This window comes from Mus pahari, chromosome 3, assembly GCF_900095145.1.
Source record: "Mus pahari chromosome 3, PAHARI_EIJ_v1.1, whole genome shotgun sequence".
In the NCBI taxonomy this organism is placed as follows: domain Eukaryota; kingdom Metazoa; phylum Chordata; class Mammalia; order Rodentia; family Muridae; genus Mus; species Mus pahari.
The window spans coordinates 125,343,504-125,370,727 of NC_034592.1; the positions used below are offsets into that span (position 1 = coordinate 125,343,504).

At 42.3% G+C, this 27,224-nt stretch overlaps 1 protein-coding gene across 4 annotated transcripts in view; it reads right to left on the reverse strand.

Annotated features, from left to right (window-relative positions):
* Positions 1 to 27,224, reverse strand: part of Kif16b (kinesin family member 16B) — a 266,295-nt gene that overhangs the window by 57,943 nt on the left and 181,128 nt on the right. For 2 of the 4 annotated variants that reach the window (XM_021192396.2, XM_021192397.1), the window contains one exon: positions 16,224 to 16,346. In XM_021192396.2, coding sequence (XP_021048055.1) covers positions 16,224 to 16,346 — 123 coding nt within the window. Of the gene's footprint in view, positions 1 to 16,223; positions 16,347 to 18,935; positions 26,207 to 27,224 lie in introns of those variants that run through there. The other 2 variants (XM_029536895.1, XM_029536894.1) reach the window with 1 other exon arrangement.

Here is a 27,224-nt window from a genome sequence, read left to right on the forward strand (position 1 = left end):
TGAGCTGTTTGGTTTTTTGTGTATGTGTGTTACACAATGATAACAATTTTTATTATTAGGTTTTTGAATTTGCTTTTCTGTTAACATTTATTTTCTTCTCTGAAAACAAGTATCTCATAAGTACAAGTGAGTTGTTAAGGAGGCTACAATGTAGGTGCTCTTCAGCTGTGGCATGCCACACTGGTATGCTAGGCACTCCAGCTGGGAACGCTACTCCCTGCAGCCAGGCTGGAAGGTCTTCCTTCAGATCATTCCTCACTTGACCTTGCAGAGTCAGGGTTGAGGTCCAGGGGTAAGGTTGGCACAAGCAATAGGGCAGGGCAGGGCAGGGCAGGGCAGGGCAGGGCAGGGCAGGGCAGGGCAGGGCAAAAATGGCCTGGGTTGGACAGGAACTGGGCATCCAAGGGAGAATTAGACCAGAGAGGAGCCCACTCACTTCCCATATAGCTGGTGGTGTGTAATGCCAGAAAAGGCAGAGCTACTGGGGCTACAACCATGATGAGTGAGTACGAAGATGTATGAGGTCTGAGGTGAGGTGAGGTGAGACATGACTGCTGGTATGAGAAAATCATCAAGGAAAGTTGTCGCTTTGTCTGTAACTCAGAGTCCAATGGGAACATTTCCACCAGACCTCTCAGACTCACAATGGAGCACCCGCAAGATCTAGCAGCACTTCAGAATGTAGAAGGAGCACCTGTCAATTCAGCCTCCAGTAGGGAACATCTGTCACCTCTGTCTGACTGAAGGTGACTCCTCATGCTGAACCACTGCTCTAACAGACCATGCAAGTATAAACCAACAGAACACCATACTAACAACTCTTGATAGGGTCTGCTCATCTACACCAGGTGTTCTGAGCCTCACCTGGCCTGAGCAGCAAATGTCTCAGACCTCCATTTCAACTCTCTAGAACACTAAGCTGCAATCCATTCTGTTTCCAGAGAAACACATTAATTCTCTTCTCTAATACACCAATGTATTTTCTGTGTCACATTATCCTCATAACCACCTAAACATGCTACTACTATGCCATTTGCTAGTCCTCCACTGTCTCTTCCATTAAAACACACTTCTTATGATATCATCGATTTATTTCTTCTTGTTTTCTCTTAAATCCACACTAAAATAGCATTCCACCAAGGTCATCAGTACCTCACATTGCTAAGTCCATGGGTTAATTCTTCATCATGCCCTCAGTTCATCTTGAGGAAGAGCTGGCTCACTCTTCCTTCTCACATTTTCACTTGGCTTCCAAGCTGCTCCTCTTTTATCTTTATACTTTCCTTTGCTGGGACTTCTCGTATCCCTGACCTCTAAATACTAAATGCAGCAGGATCTCATCCTTGAACGTGTCTTATTTCTACCTGCACTCTCTCAATCAGTGATCTCATTGATCTAATGTACATGCCAGGACTCCCAGGACGTTCTTCTTCCACTCAACCTAGACTCATATATCCCACATCTTACATGGACATCTAAAATGCACCTGAAGCTCACCGAGGTAGTTACTAAAATTCATCATCTTCATCCCCTCATCCTCTCCCCATTTCAGTTAATGTCATTCTGCTCATTCAATTCCAACAGTGGTATCCTCATTAATGTTCCTCTCTTATACCTTACATGCAATACCAGCAAACCCTCTATTTTAATTATTCAGAATATGAATCTGGCCATACCTCACCAGGTCCATCATCCCTCCCTAATTATTTTTGACAAATTTTAATGTTGGTCCCTTGACTTGCCTGTCTCTCTTCTTGTTCATTCTTTTGTTAAAGGGGGTTTTGTTAAACACTGTCAGGTGAGGCCATTTCTTTGCACAAATGTAACACGACCCACAACATCCAACTCTAGTGAGGTACAAGCTGGAGTTCTTTCCCTGACCTGCTCTGTCTTCTCCTTGGGCTCATCTAAAAAACCTCTCCAGACACCAGGCTCACCTGGAATATATCAGATGTGTACACTGCAGGGGTGGCCTCAGAGACCCAGAAGTTATCAAGATTGTACACTGCAGGTGAGATCGCAGAGAATGTGTGCTTTGATCTCTTTTAGAAATGTTTGCACTCCAAACATCCACATGAGTAGTTACCTTGATTCCTTCTTCATGTCTGCTCTCAAGCCATGCTGTCAGTGCTGCCCTTCCATCAGAGTCCATCTAAAACTGCACACCCACCTTGACCCTGCTTTTTCCTCCCTTTTTGTCTTGAATTTTGGAATTAGCAAAATCTGAGTACCATAGATAGATAGATAGATAGATAGATAGATAGANAGANAGANAGANAGANAGAAAGAAAGAAAGAAAGAAAGAAAGAAAGAAAGAAAGAAAGAAAGAAAGAAAGAAAGATAGATAGATAATGGCACACTGTTATCTTAGTTTGGCTTTTCTGCCTCACTAAAATGTGAGTTCCAGGAAAGCCATTCTTTTACTCTCTGGTCAGAGCCCCTTAGAAGAGTATGTGCCACACAGGAGGCATCCTAAATACCAACTAGAATAGCAAGCACCAAGATAGACTTGTCTTTAATACCCTCTAGCTCTTTGGTGACTTTAAAATGGAATATATGTTTTAAATTTTTCTCCAGGAAGAAAAGGCCTTTAAAAAGATCAAATAAAACTAGGATAAAGGAACCTGGGCACTGAAGCTAGGGTCCTCTGGCCTATACTCTCTTCCTCTGTGGCTTTCACAGCTTAACATCTAACTACTTACCACATCCACATCACAACTTTGGGTATGACTCCTCCTTCTCATGGCAGCCCTAGTATAGCGCCTTGCTAAAGGATTCCAACTCCTTTAACTGCATACTATAAACTCTATGAGAGGCACAGCGCCAATGGGCATTGGATGGTGAGACAGCAAGTGGAAGCTGTGAGACCATTCCTAAAGTTGCACCCCAATGTATTTAACTATATCCTCTCATTTTCTTGGGATTAGTCCTTAGTGCTTAGAATGGAGGCAGTGTGCTTCTGTGGCATGCATGTGGAAGGAAAGGGCAGAGAAGTGAGGTGAGGACTATGCTTATCTATGTCTTCATAGTCATACTGGGCTGAATGAGGTCATAAGTACCAGAGAGATCTGTCTAGGCACTTGTTACCCAGTGACTGCAGAATAACTCTCACAGCAGAAATGTTAAAGAGCTCAGATGCAGCAGCAGTAGAGTATGCCCAGCATGTACAACGCCCTGGTTTTGGTCTCTTACACTGGACAGTAGCAAAAGGGGCAGTGGTGGAGGGAGGGGCTGAAAAGTGAATATCATTATTGGCACATTCTGAGCAATGGATAATATTTTTCCTCCATATCTTAGCATTTTAATGCTGGCATACATGTGTCAATAATTTTTCTTCTCTATATTTAAGTTCACTATCTAAAGCAGTCTGAATTAACTGAAGTACAATCCTTACTTAGAAACTTGTTAGAAATGTACATTCAGAAGTCTTACCCATGTCTTTGCTCAGAACACAGCGATTGGGCTTCAACACTACTCCCTGCCCAGGTTTCTGGTGTAGGTACGATCATGCCCCAACTCCCTTCTAGCACCAACTCTCTCAGCCAGGATTCAGAGCCTCTTCTAGTTAACCCTATGTTACATGTCTAACACCAGCTCCCAGGGAGAAAACTCTCTCCCCACACAGAACTAGTAAACACAAAATATGGCATATTTACATTGACTTTCTGAATGGCCTCATGAGGACCACACACACCCTTCCCTAACAGGAAGGGTCATCTGAGTTTCAACTTGGGGTTTCCATGACAATTACTCCCTCCAAGGCATCCTCTGTCTTTCCTCCCCAGAGGAATCACTTAACCTCCCCTCTGGTTCTTTAACATTTAGTTCACACCATGGTCAAAGTGCACATTCCAGATACTAATTGCACAATTAATGTTACACTAATTTATGCAATTAATGTCATAATTCTATTTTACAGCGATTCAAGTCTTCCAAGGTAGCAAACCACCTCCTTTTGCAAGTTTGCAGTACGACCGAGACACACATTATGAGAAACTTGTACACTGGGCATACACAATTTATATGAAGTTATTTTGCTTTTGAAATCAGGCAAGAACTCAGGCCTTGCACACCAGCTGGAGGGAAGAACAGGGGCTGTTGGAGCGCCACCGTGGTTGCCCTGTTCTAGTGATCTGAGGTGTATCTTACTCAAAGATTTCTCTGGATAATCAAAATAGCAGGCCCTTTTAATTTTAACTACACGGAGAATATGGTGCATTCTCTGTAGATTTCTAGCACAAGTTGATAGGGAGGTATAGAAAGACTTTAAAATTCTTTAGAAATTCCCTGATATTTTTTTTTAATCTGAACTGAAGTTACAAACAAGGACAGGAAAGGGTCTGTCTGATCTAATTAAGCCTTGCTCCTCTAGCAACATGTAAACAAGGTGGACACAATGACTATGTGGAATGACACTCATTAGCAACTGTCAGAACGGAGGAAGGCCCATGTGACATTGTGTGGCATCTCTGCAGAAACACAGTCAAAGCCCTTCTATGCTGATGACTGGAGTCTTTCTCAGTTAAATTTAGGGAAAAATTGCAGAAATGCAAAATACAAATTGAAGGACCAATTTGCTCTGAATTAAAACTGGGCATAGGACAGAATTTTGAGCATGAGGTGAAGGAACAGCAGATCAGCAAAACAGGTAAGTCAGACTTAAGTCAGTCAGTTATTTCCTTTAGCACTCAGAAGGCAAGACATCATTACTACACACTTTGAAGGAGCAAATTCATTACTTCTCTCTTGCTGAATGGTTCCTGGGCCACAAAATGATTAAGTGCAGCTTAAACATCATAAACATGTCCATGAGATGGACTGTACTTACATATCAACAATTCTCAACTGAGCGTTTCCCACAAATTTAGCTTATATACATATTTTGCAGGGTAAGAGATTGTCGATTTTAAGATGTCATCAGTAACATTCGCTGGTGTACAACCATGTGTGTGAGGAGCAGCTAAAGAGTTTGTCATCCAAAGACTTTAACTAGTCCCATTTAGACGGTCATTTGAAGGAATCCTTAATACACACATTAAACATAACTCTTAGACATGCTGTGAAGATCTTAGATATATTCCCATTGTGGGGGCATGTACAGTAGGGAACACTAATATATGGGGCTTCACTAACTTCTCAAACCACAGAACATGAGGCTCTAACACTTTCTAAGCTTCTGGTCAAGATGGCCCAATGTCTTATGTAAAACATGAAATATATTCTGAAAGTATGGATCTGTATAGAAATATATATATGTGCATGTATGTATATATATATATATATATATATATATATATATATATATATATCAGTGCATTAGACAACTGCTGCATAAAGAACTGGCTAAGAGTGTTAACTGAAGCCTATAACCCTATTAAGTACAGAAATATCCTGTATTGAACACAGTTGCTCCTCCACTCTTCTTCATTCATATCTACCCTCAGCATCACAAAATCACCAAAAAACCCCAATGTGTACTGATTTCCAGTGGGCACAAATGGCCCAAAGACGCTGAATCTCTACTGTCGCCCCTTGCTGGTCCCTTTCTACAGGATCACTTCACTCACCTTGGAGGACAGAGCTGGACTTGGGTCAGTTTTTCTGACCCCACAGACTAGCACCTTCAAATTTCTGGCTCCCTCAGCCTTAGTGGGACCTATTACAATCATTTTCATTATTACAAAGCCCATGCTATTTCCTCTCTGTTTGTAGCTAGAATGAAATACAGACTATTTCAGCTTGGCACCATGACTCCACTTTGGAAATCCTTTCAAATTATATTTTCTGTGATGAGCATCTCAAATATTCTGGCATTGCAGTCCCCATAATCACTTTTCTATGATGACCTAGAATGAGTGAAGTCATTCAAGAACAATTCCCACAGCATCATCCTTCCACTGTCTCTTAGGATGACACTGCTTATACTCAGTCCTGAGACTTCAAAACTTCTTCTGCCTTCAGTATTTTCCATTCTTTCTCTTGCGTCCCTCTGGAAGGTGAACCTCAAGCTTTACAGTATTCCTACTGCCTAGAATATCCCTCGCAAAGGAATAGCAATGCCAGCCCACCTTGACATCTTCCTGACTACCTTCCAGGAGACTTGTATTTCTGTTGTTCAATTTCTATGAATATCTCTTTCTCACACTTAGCTGCTGCTGTGTGGGTCCTTTTCATCTTTTCTGTACATCCATTTCTTAATGTATCCAGACAGGGTATGCATGTCTATGTATATTACAGAAACCGCAGAGATATTTGTTAAGTAGTAAGCGAATAATGGGTAAATTGTTTCTGTTGTTAATATACAGAAATTCTTTCCAATAAATTATATTTTGACTCTATTTCCTGTTGGGGCCTCCTTTCCTGTGGAAGTTATGTTCATATTCTAGTATTTACCAAGGCCTAGGAAATAGGGGGGTTGCTTTAGCAGAACACCCAAAGGAATCAGCATAATTGAGGATCTACTGGAGAAACCCTGGTGGTGGGATGTAAATTTTGACTAGCCTTGCACCTGGCTTCCTCCTCAAGCTGCCTGGTCCCACCCCTGGACTAACAAAAACAGTTCTGGAAAATCTGCATCAGGTCCGGACGCCAGCCACCACAATTCCTGGGCAGGACAATAGAGCATAAGTGTATTTTGTGCCAGTCAAGCTAATTTTTATCAAATATTAAGGGCGGAGTTGTTGGGGCCTCCTAGCTCTCCGTTGCCACTGGACCACCTGTGGTGGTGGTCTTCAGATCTGCCAAGCTTGCCTTACTGTTTATACTAATCTTTGTCTTTCAAAGCCCAGTCCCCTGCAGTCGCTAAGATTCACCAGAGGTGATAATCTTCAGATCTGCCAGAGCTGCTCTACTGTCACTGTCCTTCAAAGTGTCTCCATTGCCTGCTGAGAAGACCATTTGATGTCCCAGAAGACAACATCCTTTGGACCCGCCTACGGACATTCACCTGTGCCTTCAAAGACTGGGGCTGGGGACTGGGGTTTTCCCCACGCTATATAAGCTATATTCCCCTCATTAAACCTCAGGCTTTGATCAGAATACTTTGTCCTGGCCCCATTTCTCTTGCCGTCTATTCCCTTCCAGGACAACCCCGCCTTTCAGGACGAACCCGGCCCAGACCGGAGTGAGTTGCTGCTGGCAGGAACTCACAATTTCCTAGTTCCTCCTCTCTCTGAAGGCAGTAGAATGACCTGCATCTTTGTCCTCTTCTGGCTTAGCAACAAATCAACTGTGTAGAGTTTTTGGTAAGTAGGGGCATTGGAGGAGATAAGGAAGAGGGCAAAGAATTAAAAAGTAAAGCAAGAAAATGTCATTTATCATATTTTGCCTGTAGAGAACACTGTACTGATTTTGAAAGGACACATGAATAAGTGACTTGGGGATTAGGATAAGAGCAGGTGAGTATAAGGCTCCAAAATGACACAGAAAGAATCCAAAGGTAATCTTAAATGGCCTTTGAAGGGTGAATTTAGTTGATTTAGAGTCCTTGCCCCTGAGTATCAGCTTGGAGATAAAAGCTATGCCAGTGGGCAGGGGCTGCTTTCCTTCACTTGGTGAAGGGCAGCAGTTATAGCTGGAAGGGAAACCTAGGACTCAGAGGACAGGCTGTGTTGTGCTGAGAACACACTGTCCGGTGGAGTGTTGAAGCCATTTCCTTGGCGTACAGTGCAGCACTTCTCTGGCTTGCTCATGAACTCTAAGGTTGTTCATTTATTTCTCCTTCTAGTGAGCCTAAAGAAGAGACCATCTCTGCACCCTGGCAGCTATACAGGGAGAGAGACCTTGTCAGTGGGCATGCAGAGGCTCTGGAGGAAGAAACAAGCTGCCATGTATCTAATTTTAGACTGCATAAGGAGTCCCTGAACTGATAAGGCATAGCTCCCCACAGCCACAGGTCCTAGGAGCTGGCAGTCGAGGCAACTGCTAAAGTCCCATCTCAGGACACTTGAATGGAGAGGTCGGACCTCAGCAAAAGGGGTCTGGTCCCAAGACAGTGGACTCCAAGGCAATGTACAAGCAAAAAGTAGTCTGAATCTAATCCTAGTGTTGACAACATAGGTTGGAAGCACATGGAGCTTGGATAACAGAGATTCATGAAGCAGAGTCCCAGGCAAGCTTTAGATCTTTCTGTTTTTCCTATTCTCCAGGAAAATGTAAGAGGCCCATCTCCAAAGATGAACAGTACAGGAGGGTCTCAGAGCCCTGAGTTTGATCTGAATCTCTGGTACCAGGAAAATGACTCAAGGACTGTGTGATGAATTACCACCTACATTCTAGACAGCTATGAAGTGATCCTAAAGCAAATGGCATTTTCTAGCTGGCCCAAACCCAGCCTCCTTGAATAACCAGGAATAATTGTTTCATGGTTTAATTTCAACATTTTCAAAATAGGAGACAATACTGCTTATTTTTGTATACTGGCCTTATCTGGTAGATTGAAGGTAAATTTGATAGAACATATGAAGGCCCTGGAATTCAAATCCATGGTCATTCCCAACAAAGGCTCTTGTAGTACTGGAAAAGTGTAGATGACAAATGGGGGAGGGGCAATTATTCTACTCTAAAACTACAGCAAAAGTCAAAAGTGATGGCCCTGGTATTATTTCCTTTAAACTAACTAGATATTGAGAGGCAAAGTGAGGAATATAGCCATCACTAGATACTGGAAATCGAAAGGCTATGGATGAGCACAGATGTAGCCCTGACTTCAGCCTAATGACTTAACTAGTTCCAGAACTGAATTCTTTCAGGCCTCAACTTTTTATCTGTAAAATGGACTTTTGATGCACCCATGAATGAAGGCGGATAAAGTGATGTTAGGAGCACAATGCTCAGGCCTCAGACCTGACTGCCCCTCCCTCAGTCCTAAATGAGATAGAGATGCGTTCATCAAACACCTCCACTCAAGGTGATGGCACCTACAAGGAAAGAGTAGTGACACGTGCAACAGGACCAATGGACACTGTGGCAGAATGCACAATATCTGCACAGATTCAAGTTAGTGGAGTTCCAGCACTCACTGAGTGGGGGACATGAACACGGGCTCCTGTCCTGACCAATAAGCTCTTGGCATCGGTACTTGCTGGTAAAGGGAAAATCTGCTTTCCTCAATGGAGCGCCATGGGCATATCAGCTGTACTGCTGGGCAGGTCTCATGTCCAGGAACAGTTTTTATGTGGACTTCTTCACATTTGATTCTTTCCCCTCTTACTAGCTTTTTTTTTTTAATAGCTTGTTTTGAAAGAAAGAATACAACGTTGGATGTGCAAGGAAGCAGGCAAGCTTAGGAAGAGCTCAGGAAGTGGGAAAATCAAGATCAAAAGGCATTGTGTGAAACAATCTTAATAAACAAAAGAAATATCTACCCCTGAAGAAACACCTTCTCTGATTTACTATTGGAAGAGGAGGGTTTTCACAAGGTGGGGTGGGGAGGAGGCATGGGATGTGGAACAGCTGGAGGGAGGGTGGGGGGGCAATAAAATCTGGAGTGTAAATAAATAAATAAAAATTGAATCATTTAACAAATAATGTAGGAAGAGAAAAAAATTCTTAAAGCTTTAAAATTAAGAGACATGGAAATTATGTCCTTAAAACAGTCAGCGAGAGTGAAAATGAGGAGGGGTGCTGGGGTCCTGGAGGGTGTGGCCATGTCTCTTCTGTCTCACACACTCAGTCTCATTTCTCTCCAGCCACCTCTGCACACTCACTCTGTGTGAACAGACACAGGGGTCCGAGCCAGGCAACACAGAAGAGGGCTGGTTTGTAATGAAACCTGCCTGGAAAGGGCAAAATATGCTTTGTTTGTTTGTTTGCTTATTTGTCTGTTTCCCCGATTTTTCCTCTTGCTTCTTTGTTTATTTTCAGTGTAAGAAAAAAATTCTTCAAAAGGCAAGGCAGTTATTAAGAAAACAGAATCATAGGGTGAATCTGACTCTTCAGGATCTGATGTAATCTCCTTTGCTGCTCTTTATGCAGTGAACCACCACACACACACTGGATCTTGGCTCCGGGTAGCCAGGGCACTGCAGCGTCACATTTGTCTCAGCTCTGTTAGTCCACGCACAGGGAGATAATCTATCATATAACTAATAAACACAGGCCTAGATGCTAACACACCACTCTTTCTGAATATTTATATTCTATCAAGTTGGGAGCAAGTACTTCTAAAAGATGTATGTCTATGTGGTTTTTCTAATAGCCTGGAATAGCTCTCATTTTTGTTCTGCCAAATAGAGAGATTTCTCTGACTGTAAATGTAATTACCACAACCCCTAAACTGGGCATTTCTTCAGAATTCCTGTCAGGTCTTGCCATCACCAAATCCTCAAGACTTGTTGGAGTTGTGACAAAAACCCTACTTTGAAAAGCATGCAAGACTTGGGCATGCTCATATACATATAACAGTAAATTCTGTAAGGAGGTAAGGATTTAGAAATGTCTAAGACAATACTAAAGATGTTCTCAACTTCTAAAAGCACAGGAATTATTGACATTTAGAAGGTACATTAACACAAGAAAGGGAATCAGAACAGTTTACTGGATTTAGGTACCAGTGGAGTGGAGTGTGGGACCTGAGTCTGCTTACCAGCTGTTTGGCCTTAAGCAATTCGATCATGATTTCTTCCTTTATGTAATACAACAAATACCCTCACTTTGGAACATTCTCTGTATCTGTAGAAATGCCTGGCAGAATGCTTGGGGTATAGAATTTCTGGAATAGATGATAGCTTTCTTTTTTTCTTGAGGGGGCTATAAACTCAGTGACATACAAGTTGGGGAAGGCCTGGTGTGTAAATGACAACAGGGAACATGGAGTTAACCTTATTTACTGAGAACATTTGGCTACTATGACGGGTGATGCTCACTGGAATGGTTAATCAGTGATGGAACAAGGGAAGCTCAGGAGATGCGTGAGGATCTCATACTTCAGAAGAAGTGGGACTCAGGCATCGTAAGCGACTTGACAAGAGCTGTACTGCCACAGATAGTCTGCACAGTAGCGCTGGGCAACTCTCTAGAAGTCACGCTTTCACTTGCCCATTGTTCCTATTGCTGCTTCTCACCTTCTCCCAAGCCACCAATCAGGAGACAGAAGACAGTGAAGCAGGACTTTAAGGCAACAGAAGGAGTCTGCTTCTATGGTAATTTTGTAAACAAAGAATCAGCTGACTGGAAAGGTCTAGACATGTTTTTTAAATGTGGGGTTGTGGTGTGCAAGTAAAAAGAGTGAGTCAAGGGGTTGTACTGCATCATCTGTGTGAGAATGGGCAGGACCTGTGTACTGCTGAACAGTGAGAGGATGCCCAAGATGTCAGTAAGCTCCTCAAAGGAGATGAGAAGAAGAGCTTCTAGAAGACTCTCCAGGTCCTGGAATCATGGAGAGGCGTGGGCAGTAAGCCTAGACATGCATTTCTATATGAACAAGAGCCTAGATAAAATGAAGCCAAGTAACTTGTAGGTGCTGCAGACTGCCCAGCACCAAGGCACCTCTGTGGCTATGCACTGGAAGGAGGAACTGCCAACGAGTGAGATAATGCATCCTTAGACATAGCACAAGAACCTCCATTCTTGCACACTCTCCCTGAATGACTAAGAGAAAGACAGCTGCAATGTGAGGACTATCAGAGGGACCTGGTGTGTGCAAATGGAGCTTGAGATACCTGTGGGGTGCTAGTCACTCAAGATTCTAACTTGAAAATACAAGAGCACAAAAGGTTTTTCTTGGTTTGGTTTGGTTCTCTATCTCTGTGGTTCTGGGCTTCACCCTGCTGAGTTATGCCTATTAGCTGATTATTACTGGCTAGGTACCATCTGAGGTCTGGAGGTTCAGGTCTGTCTAACACCAACAAGGTCTAGACTGCTCCTCTTTCCAGGAGGCCAGAAATAGAAGGGATAATTAGATCTGGGGAAAAGCTGACCACGATGGGACATGGCAGCAGAGAGGACCCTGGTTTGAGAAAGGAGAGTAGGGAGAATGGACAATTCAGCACAGGATCATTTCAGAACGAAGTGAGATGCTGCCTTAAAGGATTACCATTTTACAGGAACAGAAACCCAGCAGTGATAAAACCTACACCAGCATTGGCTCATTTCTTTGTACTACTGTGTTGACATGTACATTAAAATACAAGGACTTTAAAATATCATTATTTCTATGACAAATGAGTATAACATCTTCTGTTAGCCTTAGCCACAGATTTCCCTGGCTGGTGTTTTATATCATGCTGAAATGATTCAAAGTAACTGATTTTCTCTATCAATCACTGAAAAGCTTAGAAAGAGCTTTAGGGTGACAGCTAGTCTAGGGAGTGGCATTACTGAAGCAGCTATGATTTAGAGTAAGTAGGGATCCTACTGATACTTCTGATCAGTGAGTGACACTCAACTCAGGCTGGCCAACTTTCAGCTTCCTGCCTCTCTGTGACACCTGCCAGCCAGAGATTGTCTTTATTTACCCTAAGAACCAGTCTCAGGAGGCTGCACTTTTAGGACTCTGTGGAAGGGCAACTCCAATGAAACAGACCTAACACACTGTCTTGGAGTTCCTAGGCAGGTACCTTCCATAATTAGTAAAGTAATGGATGTGGGTACATCATGGAGAGGACAACTTCATTTATTCTCCGGAAAGAACAGGAAAGCAAGCATCAATAAGAGCAGAAGGAATATACAAATAAATGATGTTCACACAGTGAGATGCTTCCCAAAGCATGTCCTATCAAAGCAGCCAGACCTAGAAGGCTCATGGAGCCCCTCCTACAGCTGTGCTTCTTGCTTCATGTATGTGAAGCCTTCACAAAGTGGTCTGAAGGAGTTAAATGAGCCCAAAACCCAAAAGTAGCTAGTTACTGAATCTTAGACCTTTCCCCCAAATAAGTGTGCTTTGGTCCTCCCAAATAAAGGAGGTATAAAATCGTTCTTTTGAATTAAATCAATTCTAGTTTAATGAAAAGCACTATTCTCATTTTAAAAACAATGCTGGAAACTGCCTTGAGACACACAGGAATTGAGATGAGGAGCACCCGGGCACCCTTAACCTTCACTGTACCCCAATATACCCTTCACTACTTCACTACAGGACTTTAAAAGACTATGAAATTCTACCCAACAAAGGGTGGGCTGAGACTGACTAGAGGCCGAAGGGAAGACAAAGGCAAAGAGGAGGATGCTCAGAGCCATATCATGCACGGCTCAAGTACACCTAAGCTCATATGCTGTCCTCCCCAGATGCACAGGATGTGGACAGGACACCGTGAGTCTCTTTTACAACTGCCATCTTCTCAGGCATTCAGATTGGCACCTGTAGTGGAAGGGCCTTGGGTATTAGCACATCTTTGAAGTCCCTAGGTGAAATAGCCAGTGACCAGCAGCGAGACATACCCCACAGCAGAAGGATCAAGCCCCTGAGAGCTTGTCATGCACACACAGTCCCAGGGGCCATAAGTACCATTGCAGAATAGAGGAGGAAATGAAAACAAACTTTGAAAAAGAATCAGTAATGGTTGTTCTAAAATGAAAACCAAAATATTATAAAATATATATGCACACAAACACCAATTTTTCTTATAAAAGCCTAAAGCTAAAGAGAATTGTCCTTTATCAAAATCAAATCAATAATCTTTGACTTCTTAAAGCTACTTGGCTCACCAAAATAATTTATAGTAGCACAATATCATCAGATATGACATTATACTAGATAATGTGGCATATGTATGACATATTCAAATAACTTATCAAAGTTGGGAATTTTGAAAAACTTCTAAATAGTAACAAAACCTTCAATGTACAGTTTTATAAAGAAAAACTCAAAATATATTTTCAAAACTTTGAATGCTAGTTACATTATTTTTCTCTTATAGGTACCCACGAGGCTTCCAATAAAGGACATCTCCAAAACAGCTGTGATTATGTTCAAATAGTTGTGACTGGTGGATTTATTTTCTGTACATTTTCTTCATCTATTAGGATGCTGCAGGGAACACCTAATCACAAAGAAAACATTCAAAACCCCAAGCCTCATAAAGACATAGTTGCACATGAAGAGTCACTGAGGGCTCCTAAAGCAGAATCCCATGCATTCCCCAAGCCTGCCTGTTTTCATTTGATTTTAGTAACAAGTACACATAGCACTTAGGAAGCATCGGACATGGAAAGAGGTTATAAATTATAAATGCAAGGTCATCTACTCATAACGATCCAGTCAGATGGCTTTTATTGTCCACATTACACAGATAATAGAGCCTGAGGTTATGAAATCCCAGATTACGTGGACCAGCTAGGACAGTGACACATCAGTGTTACCCTGGTACTGGTGCTTTTGCCTGAAGCTTGCTTTATTTGGAGAGGGGGCGCAGAATCCTAAGACTTTCTTTCTAGTACTAGGTCCTTTTCAACAGTGTCCTCATCAGAGTGTGGGTGAAAGCGTCAGGAGACCTTTCTAACAGAAGAAGAAGAATCCTTCAAGCAAGCCAACATGCACAGTACTGGTGTGCCTACTCCAAGTACCAGAGAAGGCAGAACTAGTGCACTGGCCTTGGTATGTGAAAGAAAAAGAAAGAAAGAAAGAAAGAAAGAAAGAAAGAAAGAAAGAAAGAAAGAAAGAAAGAAAGAAAGAAAGAAAGAAAGAAAAGAAAGGTAAGAAAGAGGAGGGGGGAGGGAAAAAGGGAGGGAAGGAAGGAGGGAGGAAAAAGAAAAAAAAAACAACAGACCTCCTGGGATTTGAAGTTCATGTACTGAAGTGAAGTACAGATCCTGAGAAGCCCCATGTGGTCCTCTGCTTTTGATCTAACTTTCTCTGGCAGGAGTATCCTCACAGCTTTGACCACAGCTGAAAATTAACTGGGCTACTGTCTACTGATAACTTTTATCTAAATTAACCCACTTATTTAAAGCAGTCTTCTTTATTAAAGTTTTATACGTGGAGTCAATAAATAGCTAAACTCCATTAATGTGTTCATCAGTAAAGTGTGGACATAGGCCAACTAAAAGTACTGTGTATTTTCACTTTGTAATGTCTAGACTCAGTGAATTCTAATTCTGGGCCAGGAAAAGCCACAAAAGAATCCAAAATATAGAAATACAAAGAATCTTGAAGTTATTTTTATATTTGTGTATGATATTACCCATGTTAACAAAAGAGAACATTATATAGTCTCACAACCATATACAATATGGAATAGTAGAAGAAATGAAGAGGGCTGGAACAGGAATTGGGTGTTACTGGTTCATGGTAGTGAGAAGGTGCAGGTGGCAAGGCTCCTCTATCCCCTCTTTCCCCCTGCTCCCTCCCCCAGGAGTCCCAGGTCTGCAGGATTGGCACAGAGCTCCTCCTCACCAGATGTTCTCTGGACTGACAAGCTCCTCTTATATTGTGACTTTTGGAGCTCCCTGAGTGCTTTTTTCCCCCATTTTGCCAAGGACCCAAAACTGAGTAGGTTATTAAAGAATCAAAGAAGAATCAAAGTCTATTGATCTCAGGGTCCAAATTCCCTAGTCAGAGTTTGTCGGAACCAAACTGCTTGCAAGGCCACCCGTATGCATCCACACGCCAATACTGCAGCGGACTTTTTTACATTAATATCCTTGTCCATTCTTGAATAAAGAAATGTGATTAATCGTTAATTCACTGAGGAGGAGGGAATAGCAGCCAGAAACATTTAACTAAGTGTATGAGTCAATGGAAATAAATTTAAAAATAAGATGAAGTCATTGTTTTGGGAAGCTCATCTCTTCCTTAAAAGTCATATAAATAAAATAATACCTGAAACAGATTTTACACAAAATGAAATTCCTACAATTAGATATTAATAGATATTATTACTGTTCTTATAGATGAGAAAAATTAGGCCAAGCCCACAGATGGGTTTATCAACTGATCTGTTTGTTCCGGTGTTTGTGCAAGCATGCATGTGCACGTGTGTGTGCTCATGCAATGAGTGAAGGTTGATTTTCTGGAGCTGAAATCAGGAAAGTGCTAGGACCCTGGCTGGGATGATGTCCTCTGCCCCCCTGAGGGTGATTGATGTCTTTATGCCTCCTTTTTAGGTGCCCTCCCCTACCATGTGTCACAGTCTTAAGTTTCACATAATTAGATTAAAGAGTAAATAAATGTCTGACACAATAACGTTCATAAGTAATTTCATATTCTTTTCCATAAACACCAAGAAAGCACCACCACACAGTTTTCAACTTCTGTCCTTCTAGAAGGATGACAAAGGAACACTTACCTTAACTTCAAACTCGAAGTGTTCATCCTTCCCTTGACCACACAGGACATAGCGGGGAATACTAATCTTAATGGGGTCCTTCAGGTCATCTGGATTTGTTCCCAAAGAGCGAGAATACATCCGCTATCAAAGGCACATCGGACAAGGAGAACAAAGAGAATGTAACATCACTGTGCTGTGAGAACCTTGCTTGCGAGAAGAGACAATATGCGTCTCAAGTAGAGAAAAGAGCATCAAACCAGTAGAATTTATTTAGAAATATGACGGTTTGCTTTGAAAAAGACATGCTAAGCCTCCTTCATAACAAAAGACCATTTCTGTAGGCAGACCAGTCCACAAAGTTAGGGCAAAAGCACTGCAAAGTGTTGTTGGGCTTTGAAGTTCCTTCAAATGTATAAGATCATGTAAAAACTGCAATAGGTCTCTAACTTCAAAAATCAGTGGGTTTTTTGCAAAGTTTTTATTAACTAAGCATATTTCTTCCTTTCCATATCTGACTGCTATTCAAAGAGTTGTAAAAACTGGAAATTTTGTTCAAATTCAATTCTTTATTAGCATTTAGTCAGTTTATAATAAAGTTACTATAGTGTGGAAATTTGTATAAACCACAATTAAAACAAATCTCAAGTATTTTCTTTAGGCTCCATTTGATTGATAATTGACTTGGCTGACAAGTATTTATGTTCTGGGTGGCAGGAAGCCTGAGGGGGTCAGAGGAAGACGCAGTATAAAAAATTAATTTTAAAAATGAGTTTTTGAGTATAAATAGGAAGAAATCTCTGAACAATCATAATTTACAATAACCCAGGGGTTTAGAGAACATAAGACAGTATGTTTTTGAAGCAGTAGCAGTAAAAAAAAAATTAATTAGAATTACATTCATGTTAACATTTGCTGAACACTACCATGCATTGTCGGTGTGCTAACCAGTTTTTATACATTAATCTATCAATCTTCATGATGTTCCCATGAGGGTCTAATCATTATGAACCCCATTTATCAAAGGAGAAGCTGATTATGAGGCAGCCTGACTCTACATGGCAAGAGGCTGATAACCCAGGGAATAAACTTCACACTACTACATTATTCAGATATTAGATTTTAAAGTGAGGCCATCCACCTAAAATAAATGGGGTAATAAATACTTCAGGTGTGCGCAGATTAAGGTATTGGAAAAAATATGCAATAACATTAAATTTTTGTTGTTGTTGTTGTTTTTGTTTTTTGTTTTTTGTTTTTTGTTTTTTTTCGAGACAGGGTTTCTCTGTATAGCCCTGGCTGTCCTGGAACTCACTTTGTAGACCAGGCTGGCCTCGAACTCTGAAATCCGCCTGCCTCTGCCTCCCGAGTGCTGGGATTAAAGGCGTGCGCTGCCACGCCCAGCAACATTAAATGTTTTGACCAAAAAGAAATCATTGGGCAATACATTCCAGTTCTCCCGGGGAGAAAGAGAGATCTGGAGCTCAGGCAGGTACTCACAGCTTTGGCTCTACCTGGTTGCCTGTGTGAAAACTCAGACAACTGGGTGTCACAGAGATAGACAACTTCTGACTGTGGTTTCTAATCTAGCTGACAGAGTCAATGTCTGGCAGTGTCTGAAGTTACCAAAGCCTTTTTACAGCATCAGGATTTTTCCCTAGTGGATGGTCACCCAAAACAAGAACCACTGTTTTCCACACGGCGTTTCTAATTAGCTGTCATTAATGTCAAAATCCAACATGGAAATGCTTAGAGATGTTTTTCAATATGAGCTCGACTAATCACATCAATCCACTGACAGTCCATGCCCAAATTACTTTAAATATAGATCTTCCCTGACATATTATACAGTTAAAGATGAAAACGAGGAGAAGGGCTGGTGAGATGGCTCAGTGGGTAAGAGCACTTGAATGCTCTTCCCAAAGTCCTGAGTTCAAATCCCAGCAACCATATGGTGGCTCATAACCATCCATAACAAGATCTGATGCCCTCTTCTGGAGCGTCTGAAGACAGCTACAGTGTCCTTACATATAATAAATAAAAATCTTTAAAAAAGAAAAGAAAACGAGGAGAAAAAAAAAAAGAATTTAGTTGGTCTGTTTATAAGAACAGGTTTACTGATAGGCTAGTTCCCACCTATATATGCCATTCTTAGCCATAAGGGTCCTGCTTTGTTTCCCTTTCTCCATTCTATGTCACATGGAAGATCATGTTTGTCCTGATGTGTAGGCTGTGAGCCTATATGTAGGCTGAGAAATGCCTGTGCTGGTTACAACCTTGGCAGATAGGAACTGACACTATGGCATTCCAAGCAGTAACTGGCAATGGCTGCGAGCCCTGCGGCGGGTGTGGCGCCCTTCACTCTGCTGTAGCACTCAGCTTTCTCTCTCTCTAGTGCAGGGTTCAAGGGTCTATGACCAGATCCTCCTGAATGTGCCTGACCGTGTCAAAAACAGGTAAGGCAGGGATCTGAAGATGTCTGAGAAACACATAATATAAAGAGAAAAGTAAAAAACGAACATGTAGCCAGGTGGTGGTGGCGCACGCCTTTAATCCCAGCACTCGGGAGGCAGAGGCAGGCAGATTTCTGAGTTCGAGGTCAGCCTGGTCTACAAAATGAGTTCCAGGACAGCCAGGGCTATACAGAGAAATGCTGTCTCAAAAACCAAGTAAACAAACAACCAAACAACCAAACAAAACAATGAACATGTTTCTACCCAGTATTGCTGCAGGGTAGGGTTTTTTTTTTCCCACAATTACTTTATGAAGTCACTTCCATGAGAAACATACCGTTCTCAGATAAAGTTGTAAAAGGTCCTTAATATTTTCCTAAAATGTGTCTTGGACGGTATGAGAAAGTAATATAATATTCATAAATGTATGCTTGATTTGTATATGGCTGTATTTTGAATCCCTAGTTTTGCCCTAGACATAGAAATACATGCTGAACCACATAGTTTGTGAGGACTAGACATAGAAATACATGCTGAACCACATAGTTTGTGAGGATTTTAAGTATCATGGCATTGCTTACTTTGGAGTCAGTTGTGTTTTTCTGCAGTGGCCATGACTCTCAGGCTTAACAGAGAAACTAGTGACACATCAGCATAAGAGGTAGTGAGACACAAAGGCCTTATACTAGAAAAGAGCAAATCCAATGTGAGTGCATATGTAAGATGCTACAAGAACCTTAAAATGTACTGTGGAACGGTTCCACTTAGAAATAGAGCATCAGGAACAGCCACACAATTAGTAGCTTGTATTATATGTCGAAAAGTAAGAGATATTAAATAAAAACATTTTTCTATTTTTCTATTTAACTAAATATTATCTTGCATGTGCACATACTAATCTTTTTTGGAAAAAAAAAAACAAACCTGTGCCTGATCCACAGAGGCTAAGTAACAGGAGGATCGATGTGGAATGCATGGAAAGGGAATAAATATTGTGGGTGGATTGGGGGATGGGAGCAAGAGGAATCAGGTGGGGAAAGGATAGAGGGGGAGAGCACTGGGAAAAACAACTGATACTGGGGTGGGGGGCAATTCAGGGGCAAGGTAAAACCTAGTGCAATAGAAACTCCCAGGAATCCATTAGGATGACCCTAGCTAGGAATACAGAGCCTAATCAGTCAACTCCTACATCCGAGCAAGACACCAATCCAGCCATAAAATCTTTGACCTACCATTTGTCCTGCTAGCACAATGAACTGGGGAAAAGGTGGCACAGAAGCTGTGGAAATGGCTACCAGAGGGATCCCAGCCCTGACACTGGCTGGACCAGAGGCTGGATGGCCCAGAGACCTAGGCCTAGGATAGAAGCAAGCACAATTGGTTTTTTAAAAAAAAAGTCAATGAAATGATAACCAATGATATTCTATTATACTCTGATTGGTGCCTAGCCCAACTGTCATCAGACAGACCTCATTCAGCAACCAATGGAGACAGATGCAGAAACCCACAGCTAAACATTAGGTGGAGTTCCGGAAATCCCACTGGAGAAGGGTTGGGAGGTGTATTATAGGAGCCAGAGGGGTCAGGGACACTACAAGAGAACCCACAGAATAAATAAACCTGGACTCAAAGGGGCTCACGGAGACAGAATGGACAATCAAAGCGCTTGCATGAGTCTAACCTGGGCCATTTGTATATTTTTAGTTGTAGCTTGGTGGTTTTTGTGGGACTCCTAACAGAGGGAACAGGGGTAGGGGCTATTTCTGATGCTTCTGGTTCTTTGGGGATTCCTTTCCTCCTATTGGGTTGCCTTGTCCAGCCTTAATTCCCTCATATTACAGAATACAGCGCCTGAACCAACCAACTCCTACAGTCAGGCAAGACTTCCAGTGAAGGGTCTGGACACCAACCCAGCCAGCCATGAAACCTTTGACCTACGATTTGTCCTGTCAGCATGATGAACTGGGGAAAAGGTGCCTAATCTTATTGTAACTTGATACGCTATGTTTGGTTGATATCTGGGGAGACCTAGCCTTTGCTGAAGGGAAACTGAGGAGGAGTGGAGGAGTATGGATGTAGGAGGAGGGAGGGAAGTAGCATATGAGGGAATAAAAACAAGTCCCTGAAACACTGTAGTCATGTCCTCAGGGAAAAGACCTGAGCAGAACTCAGGCTCCATTTTAATTTCCTCTTCCTACTCAGGATGTCGCCTTCAGAAGCAGCACATTGAGGAAGTGAAGAGGAAGTGGCATTAGTATCAGCCCAGCTCACTGCAGGCTATACAAGGGCACTGAACGGCCTAATTCCACAGAGAGTCATCAACATTCTCCTAATTACCAATTATGTAGCAGATGGTTAAATTCAGTTCACGATTGACCAAGACAAGATCAGCCCTAAGAACTTCATCTCATCTCCTGGAGACCATAAGTAAGCTTTGCTTAAAAAATACAGGCACATCAGGGTTTTTGCGTTTTTCCCCCCTTTTAAATCAGATTAAACCCTGCTCTAATTTAAATCAGAATTCCAACTCTCCTGTCTCTTTTCCCAGGATCTCACATAATTCTAATTCTTCCTTTTCTCAAATTTTACATGCTGGGATGATAGCTCTGGTTGGAGCTATAACAGGACAGTCACCTTGTAATGCCCCAGCAATTTGAAAAGGGGGAACCCCTGGCAGAGACCAATGTGTTACACTGTTGAACAGGAGGCAGGTTGTAAGAAAATAGGATTAAAGAGTGTGAGGAGGAAGACAGTGAGAACATGACAAATGGTCAACACAGGTTCACATTCACTGTAGAAGCCTCCCTATGCCAGGATGGGACCTTGTCTTAATACCATGAGGTCTATAAAAGCTTAGGAGGCACACACTTTCAGATTTTGCTAAACTGTGTGACCTGCATGCTATAGCAATCAATTATTGGTTCAAATGCCCAAATGTAAAGTGAAAACGATGATAGATTCTCCTTTCTGGGAGTGCCTTTTCAAGGATAAAGGGAAAAACAAAAACAAAAACCATGGCAAACAGCTCCACATTCTGAAAATCAGAGTACACAGGGTACCTGGAATTGCTGTTACCATTGTAAACCACTTGAGTAAGAGAGCTCTTTAACCAAACAAGGGCCAATCAACATTGGTTCCTTTTAATCAACTAGAGAATTTGGTTACCTTCCTTAGAAAGGAGCTTTCGAAAATGGCAGAGGTGCGTCCTGACCTGAGCAGATCGGATCGTGGTGTTTTGGAAGCTGTTGTGTAAGAAGAGTGAAAGGACTGAAGACTGTTGGATGAAAATTCGTAGTAGAAAGACAACTATCCATCTGAAGGCTGTGACACAGGCAACTTGCAGACTATACTTGCTTTGTTCCATTGCAGATGGTGCTTTGACACCCACCCATTTTGGGTAGCATCATCCCTGGGCTGGCAGTCATTCATTCTCTAAGAAAGCAGGCTGGACAAGCCATGTGCAGCAGGCCAGTAAGCACCACATCTACATGGCCTCAGCATCAGCTACTCCCAGGTTTAAGCCCTGCTTAAGTTTCTATCCTGACTTCCTTCAGTAGTGGGCTAGCATCTGGAAGTACAAGCTGAATTAACCCTTTCCTCCCCAACTTGCTTTTTGTCATGGTGTTTTTATCGCATCAATAGAAACCCTAACTAAGACAAACCCTAAAGGCTGTTATTTATAGCATGGTAAAATTATGGAAGTCTGTCTATTTGAGGTAGACAGTCTTTGTTAAAATAACAGAAAACTTTTTTATTGCTTCCTGTTCTCAATCATTACATCCCTCTGTCAGCATCTTCCATTTTATTTTCAGTTCTTCATGGTTTAATTCTGCTTATTTGTTTGTTTAATCAAACATATATAACAAAAGAGTCATGGCAAGTAATATAAATTACATTAGCTAAAAAAATGAAAATTACACATAGTATTGATGAGGTTTTAGAAGAATATTATGAGATTTTTTAGGATTTTTTTTTTTCACCCAAGATAGACCTATAGTTAAAGTTGGGGTCAAGTAGTGGTAGTAATTTTCACAATGTTCTCTATATAATTAAAATGCTTTGGATGTAAGGTCATGTGTCTATCAGAGGAGGGGTGTTTTGGAAGTAACAAAACCACACTCCATCTCTGGATAAGAATTACATTGAAAACAATAAGCTTGCCCCCCTGGTGCACAGAAGACAACAACAACAACAACACATTCTCCAATTCTATGTTTTGCTATTCATTTTCCCAAAATCTAAACAGAGGAAACAGATGAAAATGTGGAGACACTTCAATAGCTTGTCCACTCTCTTGGCAATTCTGACAAAAAGCAGATGGTAAGTTTCTGGACGGGTTAGGTTTTAACTTCACCCCCATCATCAGCTAGTGACAGAAATAAAGAGCCCACACTTATACTGAACATTAGCCAAAAATGTGACCAGAACAGAAAGGCCCTTCCAAGCCAAAGCTGAAATGAGTGGTCTAATGAAACTGGAGACTCATTAAACTGCACAGAGTGTGCAGAGCCTGTGTCCAGCAGAGAGAGGAAGGTGAGTCAATGGAGAAAAGAGGCATCTTCCCTGCTTCTGAGACTCTGGGATTAAGTGACATGCATCCAAGAGAAAGGAGAATAAGGGCAGAGCAGCTGGATTGCATAAACTAACTCAAAACATGTTTTCCTGACTGCTCATAGGATTGCCACACAGAAGTAAATGAAGAATGAACAAAGCCTGGATAGTTGCAAACTCACCTCAGGCCAGCAAGATACCTGGCTGAGCAGATCTGAGTCACGGCTAGTCAAGAGGCAGGAAAGATGGAAGACACAGCGAGTGTTGAATGTCATCCAAGGCAACCATATATTTGACAAGACAGCAGAAATAAGCCATAAAAATGTTCCAACACACACACAGCACTTCCAGGATAAAAACACAAAGGTTCAGAGAAAGAAGGAGACTGGTAAAAATTATGTGTGGGGCACGGACTGGGGAAGCTGAAGGAAGCAATGATGTACTCTACCACACAGCTGTGCTACTCATGGGCAACATGGAGGGTGTTGATGAAGGTCACTGCCAGACTGGGCACCTTTCCAGACAGCACAAATTAGTCCACTGGATGCCAGCAGGCACTGCCCGATTCCAAGCTACCATACCATAAACAGACAACTAAGCCAAGCCATCGGAATGCTTTAATCATGGCACCAGTAATTGAGCAGATCCAAATTTACAATCTGAGTTTTGAGACAATTAAGCAGGTGGCAATAAAGATATTTTTCCAGTACTCTGCTATCAGCTATTTTCACTTTGCTTTATTCAAAATATTTATACTTTCAATTTCAGAGTCCTGTTTTTTCCCATTCAATTAAGTACACTGAGATGTTCATATTTTCTTGACTGTTTTTATAATATTCATTTTATTGAAGGTCTAAAAGAAACTGCCCTGTATCTCTAGAAGTCTCCTTCCTAGAGTCTTGTTAAATATGAGATTAGCCAAAGAGCCTCATCCTGAGAATTGAAAGTGAGTTTCCAAATGTCGAGTGCCTGATCCTGTCCATCCTCAAGACACAATGGAGTAACCACCTGGGTGCTTGAGTTAACTTGACTCTGCTCAGGTAGAACACTTCCTCTGTTCAAGGAAAGCCCATGTTTCCTTCGGAAGACCAGCTCTACCTTTGACACTTTGTCCTTCTCTGGAACTATGACACATCTGAACTCACTCAGAGCTTGGCACTTGATCACATCAAATCGCCCATGTGGAGGAAGTGTGTTTAGAGAGCCAGTGTAGGGGTAAAACACATGATCCTCCCTCAGGAGTGCCATGTGGGTGTTAAGAAGGATGAATGATGGGCAGGGGGCACAACCAGCCTCACTCTCCAATCTGACTGTGGTATATAGCAGTAACTGAACTTCAGCCAGAGAAGGGACACTGGCCTCCATATTTCCATGAAGAAAGTAGACCATGTCTACCAAGGTTGTCTGGAAATTAGAAGAAAACTTAACTCCATTTGCCAAAGTTAAAACAGGGATTTCTGCCTTCAAATCAAGAGAAAGCTGAACCAGATCCTGATGGAGCAAAGGGTGATTGCTGTAGGCAGCAGCTTCAGACCCAGACATTAGCACATCCAGGAGGTCTTGGCAGAGCTGCTGAGTGAGGCTCTTGTTGTAAGTGAGCACAGTAAGCAAGAGGTCCTCTGTGGAGCCCAGGAATCGAATGCTCTGCCCACCAAAGCCAACCTGAATCTCCTGCAGTGCAGTGAGGGGGAGAGTATGAAAAGTGCTCCTGGAGCCTGGGCAACCATCTCCCAGTACCAGAGCATACAGAGCTGAAGGCAGCAGGAGCAAGCATGCGGCCTGGGGCTCAGGCTGGGAGCAGTTAGCAACTGCAAGCCAGTAAATGCCTTTGACAGCCTTCATTATGTCCACAGGCTCTGGCAAACAACATGTCATGTGCTCAAGGAGGTCTGTGAGAGGGCACTCTTGAAGCCTCAGCATTTGTTCTGGGAAAGGTACAAGAGTCTGCTTAAATGCAATGATCTTCCCAGCATCTTCATAGTCAAGACGGAAAACTGAATTTGGCCAGGAATTTGGTGCATCTGTAGATGTGAAGGCCAGGTTCCTGTGAGGTGCTGTGCTCTTGGCTGACCTTGGGCTTCCTCCACCTTCACTGTTGAAGCTGCCAATTTGAGTTTCAGGAAGAGGAGGAGGACCTGATGGCACCATGAGTGACCTCAAGGGCAGGTGCTGGGGTAAGTGCTCCAATAATGGCAGGCCTCTGATGAAGGTTGTCACATGGGAGGCCAGCTCACCTGGGTCACACACACTCCCAACATGCTTGGCTTGGCTCATTACTTTAGTCCCAGCCTGTATCAGGTGGCCACTGGTGTCTTTATACAGGCCTGAGAATTTGTGGTAAAAATATCCCAGTCGCTTCTTTGCTTCTGTCCTGATATGGACTAGGGGAGCTAGAACACTAGTGTTTTTAGCATCAGAGTCTTTCTCATTTTGTTGCTCACAACTCAATGTAGAAGCTGCTACTCTCTGAGGAGAGCTGCCAGTGGGATGTTCCCTTTGAGAAAGGCTTTCAGAGAGAACAAAGCACAGAACCCTGCTTTGCATAGCTTGTTGGCTTCCTCTGTCTGCTGGCGCTTGCTGGGACACGTGTTGCAACAATGTCCAGCTGGACTCGATTCCCCAGCTTTGTTTCTCTTCAGGAGTCATCAACCCACTGCCATTTTCTGACTCACCCTGAGAATTCTGTCCATCTCTAGAGTTCCTTTCATTAAGGGAAGTGATTTCATGAAGATGAGCACGGTTTGGTTCAAGGTGGCCAGAATTCTCAGGGTAACAACATTTGTCACCAATACTCTTCAGTAACTCAGTTCCTGAGTGTAGAACCGTCCTCTCTTGGGAGACCATGGAGAACACTGTGGAGAGTGAAGTGTTCTGTGACATGGGATCGCTTCGCTGGCTGCTCGGACACATCTCACTCTCTTCTTTAAGGACACTGGGAGAGTCAGCAACATCTTTGGGCAGAAGTGGGATAACACACCGTGCAGACCATGGCTGCCTTTTCTGTTTAGGATGTCAAAAAAGGTTGAAATGGGGGTGTGCTATGTCTTTCTGGCATTCTTTTTGTACATGGCAAGTCTTATAGCCATTGGTTTCATTGGAGTAGATTAATTGAGAGGTGAGATAGAAGGACTAAGTCATTTGTGTTGATTGATAAGTGATTTAAGGACAGAGGGTTGATTCATATATGAAACATCAATTTCCATGTTACACAGTCTAACAAATCACTGAGTATTTTGATAGAGACACACGGTGTAGGATTAATCCACAGTATCCATTTCTTGGTCTATGATTGCATTTTTTCTGAAGTACATTCCCAAACTTTTGACCCAGTGTTTAAGAGGCCAGAGTTAGTTGTTCAACCCACTTGGGCAAACATGTCCATCCAGGTCATTCTGTGCACATGCTTGCTCTCTGTCTCTCTCTCTTTGCCTCTTTTTGTCTCTCTGTCTCTCTCTGTCTCTGTCTCTCTCTCTCTCTTTTTCTGTCTCTCATTTATTTTATGTGAGTCTTAAATCATATTCTCCCTAATTAGAATACCAGTGCTGATCCCTACAAACCTTCACTAAAGAAGGCATGCTGCATGCCTGTATTTTGTCAGGTGCCATGGAAACAAACAAAAGAATATAAGACAGTTTCTTCTTCTGACAGAGGTACCCAATAGGAAAAAGGATGTCCAGAGGAGGCTAATGTTATTACTGGCAGCAGGACAAGTGGGTGTGGTCCGAGTGAGTCGAGAAACTATGACCACCCAGCCTCCTTCGATCTCTGTTCAGTAATGGACAACAGATACTGATGTCAAGATTTCTATCGCCTAGCAATGAAAAAAGTTCTTGGGCTTTATGAGCATGGCATTCTTCTGGGTGGAAGAAACTCAAGTGATTTCTTACTGACTGTATGCTGTAATAGCAACTGTCCACCAGAGAGACAAGACAGCTGAGTGATGCAGGGCTTCCTCTGTACCACTGCCAACTCAGATATAAAACCAACAGGCTTTAACAACACTGAGAAGTTCTCAGTT